At 43.2% G+C, this 9,713-nt stretch overlaps 1 protein-coding gene across 1 annotated transcript in view; it reads right to left on the bottom strand.

Annotated features, from left to right (window-relative positions):
- LOC308156350 (ER degradation-enhancing alpha-mannosidase-like protein 3) overlaps positions 1 to 9,713 on the bottom strand; it is a gene marked incomplete at its 3' end in the record, with an annotated part of 61,334 nt that overhangs the window by 21,597 nt on the left and 30,024 nt on the right. The window contains exons 23-25 of the mRNA XM_080529688.1: positions 9,595 to 9,704; positions 7,308 to 7,428; positions 5,681 to 5,815 (exon numbers count right to left, since the gene is read on the bottom strand). Coding sequence (XP_080385814.1) covers positions 5,681 to 5,815; positions 7,308 to 7,428; positions 9,595 to 9,704 — 366 coding nt within the window. The remainder of the gene's footprint in view (positions 1 to 5,680; positions 5,816 to 7,307; positions 7,429 to 9,594; positions 9,705 to 9,713) is intronic.

Below are 9,713 nucleotides of genomic sequence, written 5' to 3'. Positions count from 1 at the left end.
GTGTGTGTGTGAGTGTGTGACAAACAATTACAAGTTAAAGTGTAATCTTTATCTAATACAAACAAGCCTGAGGAGGAGTGATCACTGAGTAACAAGGCTGCCACACCAAGGCACTAACTCTAATGACTTACCTGTGTGTGTGTGTGTGTGTGTGTGTGTGTGTGTGTGTGTGTGCGTGCGTGCGTGCGTGTGTGTGTGTGTATGTGTCTGTGTGTGTATGTGTCTGTGTGTGTGTGTGTATGTGTGTGTGTCTCCAGACAGAACTGAAGGCTACTGTACTACTGCCACTCCTTAAGGCGGCTTGTTTCCTGGTGTGTGTGTGTGTGTGTGTGTGTGTGTGTGTGTGTGTGTGTGTGTGTGTGTGTGTGTGTGTGTGTGTGTGTACTGCTTATCAAACCAGGAAGACAGAGAAGCAACCATAGGTGTAATGTATACAGTCCTTCTGTTCTAATGACCATGACAGTGTGTGGACGCACCAGTGTTTGGCCACACCCTGTCTCTGCTAACACAGCGAGTGTGTGTGTGTGTGTGTGTGTGTGTGTGTGTGTGTGTGCGTGTGTGTGTGTGTGTGTGTGTGTGTGTGTGTGTGTGGAGTAGGGACGTCTGTCAGGCCTGAAGAGGGTTTCAGGTAGCACTGTTTTCATTTCTCATTCCTGCTACAATGTGGAAGGAGCCACTCCAGATAATGACGTTTGAAAGCAACACAATTACAAACAGGTAGAAGAGGAGGAACAGAAGGAGCAAGTCAAATCAGACAGAGGGACTGAGAGGTTGCATTGTAGACATTTTGTTGAACATTATTATTAATATGATATCATTTTTGTATTTGTTTTTGTTTTGTATTATTGTGTTACTTTTTAGGGGAGGTTTCTCGACCAGTCCTACCGGCGTTCTTAACCTCCGCTGCACAACTTGCTGTGTTTTTTAATTTAGTCTTTCATGTGTTATTAGGTCCAGTAAATGAGCTCTTACATGATTGTGTCACCAAAACTACTGCTATACTGCTATACTTAATGACGTTGCACCCGTCAGAATCTAATGAATCTCTGGTAAAGACAGAGCTCCTGGGAGGAACGCTGCTTCAGTGGCTCAGGTTAGAGAAGTGTGTCACAGAGCAGAACGCACATGACAGGAAACTAAACTGGAGCAGAAAGAGAAACTGCATTCTTCTAACACTGAGTTGAATAGAGCCAGGAAGCCCTTCTTCATCATTAGCAGGGATGTAAATAATACTTTGCCACTATTCGGTTGTTAAGTCTGACGTCAAACGTGACGTTTAGCAATTTCCGGGTCCAAACCAGAAATTCCCCGCACCAGAGTACCAGTGTACTACAGTGGTAGAATGACAGTTCAATCGTTTTTTTGTCTCGGATCTATTCATACAACAAGGGACACAGCACTTTCCAGTTTTTCCCATATTTGTCAGCGTCTTTGAGCCTCGGAAAAGCACTATATAAATATAATGAATTATTATTATTACTGAGGCATTTCGAAGACAGCGCCTCAGCCAACTTTGGACCCGGAAACACGTCACGACTTAACAACCGATTTGCTAGACTAATCAAACTGAAGGCTCAATTAGCGGCAAACCAGTCAACTGAAAAATGCAAAGAATTAGCATCGTATTTATTTGTAACAAAATAAAAACAATCAGACAATCTATTATGAGAAATAGTCATTAGCTCCCATCTCCGGTAGCCCACAAAAGCAGCATCACTAAAATGTCTTATTTTAAAACCACTGATCTTGAAGAAACAATTACACAACCTTACAACCTCCACCTGCTCCCTGGGTTAGCCACAACCTTTTTCAAACAGTTTTTAGCTGTCCTGCGGTGGATTTATTGCACCTTGTAGATAGCTCTCTTGTATCAGGCACTTTTCCAAAGACTTTGATAACTGCCGTGGTCAAAACGCTACTAAGAAAGACCAGCTAAGATTCCTCTGTAATGGAGAACTACAGGCCCATTTCTAACCTGCTGTTTATAGATAAAGTACTTCAGAAAACGGTCTATAATCGGTCTATAAACGGTCTATAAACGGTCTATAATCGGTCTATAAACGGTCTATAAACGGTCTATAAACGGTCTATAATCGGTCTATAAACCGCTCAATGAATTCCTGGGAAGAAGCCTTCTCTTGTAGCCTCCTTATTGTTACTGTGTCTTACTCTATTTGTCCGTCTTTTAATTTTAGTTAATTTTATACGATTTATTTTCCACTTATTAATTGTTCTTTTTTATCTCATGTCTTATGTAAATCACTATGAGTCTACATTACGTTGTATCAATATGTGCTATACAAATACATTTGCCTTGCCTTGCCTTGCCTTGCCTTGCCTTGCCTTGCCTTGCCTAGGTGTGTGTTGTTCAAATCCTAAATAAAGAACTACATGTGAATGTGGTTTCCCTCCGCAGGAAACCAGTTGAATAAGACACAGACGTCATGGCAACGATCGTCGTCGGGAGGCCTTCAGACGACGCAAGTGGCGCCGATGCAAATTCAGACAAATTCAGGTTGATTTCTCTGCTTGTTTCAAGGCCTCTGGGGTTTCCGTCGGGGACTTAAGTGTTCTCTGACGGCCTCAGGGACATAAGTGTTCTCTGACGGCCTCCTCTGCTCACGTAACCTGAACCCTCCCCGCCAGGGACTCCACAGCCACTCCAGCTGATGACATAATATGAATATTCCTATAAACCCCTCTGACAAACATTGTGTTAAGCCCTGAAAGCTCTCCGCCTAGAGCTTTAACAAATACTATAAAGGGGCCGAGGCTGGAGGGCCTGTTTACATATGGACGGCGGTGGGCTGTTTACATATGGACGGAGGTGGGCTGTGTTCTTGTTCCCAGGTGGAACAACAGAATGTGTTTAACATTTTTGAATGAATTTGATGCCCCGGGATAATGGAAATACTGTGTGTGGGAGCGCCTCGAGAGGTACCGTCTGTGTGTGTGGGTGTGTTTGTGTGTGTGTGTGTGTGTGTGTGTGTGTGTGTGTTTGTGTGTGTGTGTGTGTGTGTGTGTGTGTGTGTGTGTGTGTGTGTGTCGGTTAGCATTTGCATGTGTGAATGTGACCGTGTGTGTTTGCGTGTGTTTGTGTGTGTGTGTGTGTTTGCGTGTCTTTGTGTGTTTGCGTGTGTGTGTGTGTGTGTGTGCCCGTTAGCATTTGCATGTATATGTGAATGTGACCATGTGTGTTTGCGTGTGTGTTTGCGTGTGTTTGTGTGTGTGTGTGTGTGTGTTTGCGTGTGTTTGTGTGTGTGTGTGTGTGTGTGTGTTTGTCAGTGTGAGTGTTTGCATGTGTATGTGAACGTTAGCATGTGTGTTTGCGTGTGTGTGTTTGCGTGTGTGTGCCCAGAGCGATGGGGACATTGAGTGAGAGTGTCCATCTGCTGGATGTCCCACAGGGTCACAGTGATAAGAGCTCAGAGGAGATTATCTCTCTCAATCACATCACATCACCATCTTCATCATCATCATCATCATCATCATCATCAGTCTGACCCTGGCCCTCATCACGCACAGATACCATCATCACACAGGATACAGCTCATCTGCAGCATGACACAAATACATTATTTTCAATCAGGAAAAACATTATTCCTCCTTCTAGCATGACAACTGCCAATGGCCTCAGACCCGAGCATAGATGACTTTTTCCAGTTATGACTAGTGGATAGTTACTTAGTGGAGGATTACTTAGTCAAATGTATTTGTTGTAAGTCGCTTCGGATAAATACCAAAAATGTAAATGTAACATAAAAGGCTATGCTCTTTTATATAAACATATGAAAATAGTGAAAATACCACCGCTCATCCGTTATCAGACTTAGCTGAGGTGCTGGAGCTGAACAGTATCAAATAGAGTGGAAAAAAAGCAGCATTCGTAGTATTTCGTACATTCAAAAGGGCGCAAAAATCAATGGTTTTATTGCCCAAGCTTTCGGTCTTTCATAGACCTTCTTCAGGCATACCATTCCATACCACTACCTTTTTTTCATTCCACATATCATATCTTTAGCCTCGTAGCATAATTGCCTAAGTCATATTTTGGCCAAACTGAGATACAGTATCTTCCTAACTCTACTCTCCTAAAGGGCTCTGCACACAGCGTGCGATTTCTGTTGCGCGTCAACGTTCCATTTTGAAGTTTGAATGGAAGTCTATGAGAACATCGCATCGCAATGCACACGGCCCCGCACGGCGAAAATTCGATTCCATTCATAACAACAATGGAAATTATGGAACGTTGACGCGCAACAGAAATCGCACGCTGTGTGCAGAGCCCTTTACACTGCTGATTCACTGTGCATTATTATTATTATCAGAATGCTTGTTACATTCCAAAATCACTATCTGCCCAAGTCATCTCTTTGACATAGGCATTTTTGACACTACATACAAAGATGGCTTTGTGAAGCATGACTTAGGAAATTATGCAAAATTACAGAATTCATTTTCATTACAGGCATAAGAGCCTTCAAATCCCAAATTGGTTAGAAAAGATTACCATCACAGAGTTGCCTATACTGCATTATAAAGATACAGAGAACACACACAGACACATTTCACAGTTCAAGCAACTATTGAGACAGTATAACACTAAATGACAGCCCCTTAAAAACAAACAAATGTTTAAGTAGAACACTACAACAGCACAACACCTAAACTCTAACCAATGCACCTGTCCAACTGATTCCGACAAGGAAGTGGTTCATTTAAGGACTTAGTTAGTGGGGAATCTCAGGAATGTGTTTCCTTGTTCTTGTTTTTTTTGGTTTGTTACCACTTGATGAACCAGACTACAAGGGGACCCTTTCATGACCAGGGTGACAGGCAGCGCAAGCACCCTGTTGGTGGTCTCACAACACAACTACTGCAGCAGGGGGAAGTGTCGTGAGGATTCTGGACGGGTTCTAGAGTCTAGAATCTAAACATTCTGAATGAATGAATGAATGAATGAATGAATGAATGAATGAATGAATGAATGAATGAATGAATGAATGAATGAATGAATGAATGAATGGTCTTTATTGTCATTGATATAGTACAGGTACCAAACAACGACATTTGGGAGGGGGGGGGGGCTCCCCTGGTGCTAGGAAAGAAAAAAAAAGAAAGAAAAAAAAAGGGCAAAGAGCTGGTTTACATAAATAAAGGCTATGTACACTATCCACTAGACTATACTGTACAGATAAAACACTGTGCTGTACTCTATGCTATGCTATACCTATTCTAACATTTCCTATTTCTCTGCAACCTTATGTACCCTAGGGTTGTCATATTGCACATAGTTCTGTATCTAGACATTCTGACTCTAGTAATCTAGTGAGAGTGAGTCCAGAACAAGTCTAGAAGAACATAAACACCAAATTGATTATATTTCCCCATTAGAAATAAAACGTATAGGAATACGCAAACACTGCCTTTTGTCAATGTTGTACTCCGTCTCACAGTGACGGGCCACATCATGGATTTCCTTTTCAGTTTATTGAGAACCGGCAGCTTTCAGACAGACCTCACCGTGCGCTCAAATGTTTTCAGGAGCTTTTTAAAATAACCAAGAGACACCGTCGTAAAACCACGGGTTTATTAGGAACTACGGTGCCTAAATAAACGAGCGTATAGCCTACACGACCGTATTTAAACGTTTCTATAAAGATACAAATGTTGTTCTTACCAGGAATGCTGGCAGTGACGGTGGCTGTGAGGAGGACCCACAGCAGGAGCACCCCGGGCAGCAGGGAGGAGGAGGCCCGGGGGGGCTGGGGGTCGGTGCGCCGGGGTGGGGGGCTGGGCATCCTCGGGGTCTTCTCTAGGAGAGGAGCACCAGGGACGGGGACGGGGGGCTCGTCATTCCCCTTATCCCGTGGTTTTTTCCCCCCACGAAAACAACAAACAAACAAACAAACAAAAATACGAGGGAAGCTGCGCTGCTTCGTACAACTAGTGTAATAAATGTTCCAAATAAACCCGCGGAATGAGACGCGCTCCTGTGTGCTGGTCTGACTCTGCGCCAGTGGAGTTTAATCCGTGGCGCGGCTAAAGATAGCGGTGCGCTTTCTGGAGGAGGGGGCTGGGGGCGGAGCAGGAGAGGGTAGGGTTGGATGGAGAGATGCACGGTAACCGGAGAGGTAGGTCGGATGGAGAGATGCACGGAGGGAAACGGAGGTAGGTAGACTACTGGTGCGTTCGTCAATTCGCTCTGAGAGCGGCGGAGCGCACACTGCGTTCAACGTTATAGATGGGACCGAGTAGTTTGATTGGACAAGACGCATTCCATGAGTGCTGATCAGATTTCCAGAGCGTGTTTAGCGAACGCAGCAGCCTACGTAAGATCCTCGCGTCGGCGTCATGACGCAAGAGGCCAAACGAGTTGATCCACTTTGAAAGCGGCCGCCCAGGTCGGTGCGGGGACAGGTGACAGGTGACAGCGACAGGTGTCTGTCTCAAGGGACCTACAGACAGGGACAGTGTTCGTCCAGTGACGCAGTATATGGACGCTGGGTTTAACAGCTAGAAGAGTGAAATCTTAAACCATGTTAAATAATAAAAAAAAGAAAATGTGTAGACTGTTCTCTCCATCCTCCACTGACTCACAATATATAGCCTATATATATATATATATATATATATATATATATATATATATATAAAAAAAAAAATATATATTTAAACAAATATATATATATATATAATTATATATAAGATCGGAGCACTTTGAGCTGCAACATTTGCAGGAAAAGCGCTATACAAATAAAAAGTTATTATTATTTTTAATTATTTTTTATTATTATTATTATTATATATAGGCCTATATTCAAATATATTTCATAGGCATGTAACGCTGGGTTTTAGAGCTATTGAAGAGAGAATACCGAATATACACCGAATATCCAATATAAAAATAACTACCTATAGGTCAATATGGTTGACATCTTGTTGCCTTCTCTACATTAAGAACATGGAAGTATGAGGATATGAATAGTTGGAGGGTGGGGGGGGGGGTGATCTTTACAAAGATTTCTGTGCATTTTGTTCAGAGCTTTCTTCCTATTGTTTTAACGGCATCATTATGAGTTTCCAATGAATAAACATAAACAAATAATCTTCTAGGCCGAATAGCTTGACTTAAATAATAACAACCAACAACTCTGTAAACATATCTAAACATTTATTCTCTGACAAAATAATAATGTTGGCCTGTAAGATGAGCATATTGTTGGGCTGGCCTGGGCCGGGGGATGGAGCCGAGCAGGTCATCAGAGCCCGTTGGTGTCGGTGTCAGGGCTGGGGAGGAAGGTGACCCCTGTCAGGGCTGGTGAGGAAGGTGACCCCCACTCTGTAGGGGACCCGGTCGGACCTGTCTGCATCCAGGGTTCCACAGGGGGGGCTGACACAGCGGAACGGCCCCTGGCCGTCTCCCATCTGCTGGCAAAAAAGAGCCGCCATTTTGTGCCAACTCCACTAGCTACTACGAAGCCATTGCAACCATCCATACAGGGTTTATGTGAAACTGAGGGTCCTGCATCTTTATCATTACTTACTTAACTTATTTTACTTCATTCTATTATTGTGCTTTTGTATCTTGCAGCAATGCCAATGTTGAAGAACCTAATTGCCAAAGAAGTTGACTCTTGTGTAACAGTACCTGTACCTGGGTTTCCGTTAACCGGCAATTGCCGGTCTTTGTCCGGTAAAATTTGGTGAAGTCCGACAAATTGAAAAGTCGTCGGACATATTGTCCGGTGAAAATAATTCCCTTTGAATACAATTCGCTAAAGCTGGCTGGGTGCGTTCGTAAACACGCTCTGGAAATCCGATCAGCACTCGCGGAACGCCTCTCGTCCAATCGAACGACTCGGTCGCTCTGTGACATCGAAGCCAGCGTGCGCTCCGGCGCTCTCAGAGCGTGTTTACGAACGCACCCCTAGAAGTTTCCAGCCAGCTAGCTGAAGCTGCTACACACACCAGAGCCATGGCGACCGAACGGCAAGTTAAACAACATACTATAAAAGTGACATTGTTTTACTCATTACTCATACGTTTGTTGTCATTCGGCGGTGCTAATAGTCGCTTTCTTTTTTAATTTATTTAATTTATTTTATTTTAGCAGTTTCCCCGAAAGTTAAGTGTTTGTTTTTATATCACTATTTGCACTTCTGGTTAGATGCTAAACTGCATTTTGTTGTCTGGTACTTGTACTCTGCAATGACAATAAAGTTGAATCTCACCTAATCTAATCTAATCTAATCTAAAATAATCTAAAATAATCCCATCACTATTACTCCCTATTTTCATCAGTGTTTCAATCCTTGAATCTGTGATGGAAATCAAGCAAAGCCACTTCAAGTCTCCCCACCACTGACAGCGCTGGGTGTGCCTTTCCTTACACTCTCGGTTATTCCCTGTGGATTCAAAAAAACGGTGTTTTGGTTTCTATAATGTGGTCTATTCTCAGTGTTGACGAGCAACTCAGGGGGCTTTGAGATGGCTAACAGCTAATTAAAGGAGTAATTCCACTCAAAAGGGTAGAAGTAAGCTGACTGTCTGTCTGTCTGTCTGTCTATCTGTCTGTCTGTCTGCCTGTCTGTCTGTCTGTCTGTCTGTCTGTCTCTCTGTCAGTGTGCTGGACTACCTATGACTTCCATGGTACCTGGGAACGCGTTGTCGGAGAGAAACGCCCTCTGTACAAAGGACCTACTGACCAAAATCCCTGTTCCCCGTAGCCTACATGCTTGCACTGTTACTGTTCAATAAAATGTTATACATCTAGACATTGTGGTATTTCTTTATATACGTATCCCAGACTGCCTATCAATTGTTTCTCAATAAACAGTTATGTTCTTCCCATTGTCATACTCCCGAGCTAAACGAAATGCCTTCCCAACCAGCGAGACTTATAGAAATGACGTTGTTTTATTGATTTAAAAAAAAAGGGTAAAACTGTAAAGAGAAAATAGAAAACTCACATTAATCCCAAACAATTTAACAAACTTCAGTTAACGTAATGTGGAGTCCGTTCATTGATCGATGCTGTCTGTTCAGTTCCCAGTGAGGCGCCCGTTCAGCGCTGGACCCGTTCAGCGCTGGATTTGACGCATGGCATAGCGCGCATGCGTCAAATCATGTTATATTATTATATATTATATAGCTCGCATCTAATCGTATCGGATGAGAAATAGACATTAAATGGCATATATAGGCCGCTACACAACAGTAATCACCGCGACAAACATTAGATTTGGAGGAAAAAAATATATGATTTTGGAAAAAAAAAAAATATATATATTTTAATATGATGACCGGAATATATCACGTTTGTCCGGTAAATCGAATTCTTCCCGGACACGATGTCCGACGGCAAATTTTTCTAACGGAAACCCTGACCTGTACACTGATGTAATAAAAACAATTCAGATTCTGATTCTGTTAGTACTCAATACTCAATATTGTCAATGACAATAGAGTTGAACACCATGCTCTGTCATTAACACATAATCATGTCTTTGGTTATCTGGTTAGATGCCAAAATGTGTTTCGTTGTCTTAGCACTCTGTCAATGCCAATAAAGTTGAGTCTCTCCATGTCTACCTGGTGGCCCGGGGGCCTGTCCTGCCGGCCTCTGGCCCTCCTAGCGGGGCGTCTCCGGGGGGGGCGTGGAGGGTCCGGCTGGCCTCGGGGAAACATGGTGGGGAGGACCACTAGGAAGA

This window comes from Nansenia antarctica, assembly GCF_963989245.1.
Source record: "Nansenia antarctica genome assembly, chromosome: 4".
Lineage (NCBI taxonomy): Eukaryota > Metazoa > Chordata > Actinopteri > Argentiniformes > Microstomatidae > Nansenia > Nansenia antarctica.
The sequence above is the reverse complement of the archived record's forward strand: the minus strand, read 5'-3'. Positions and strand labels throughout refer to the sequence as shown.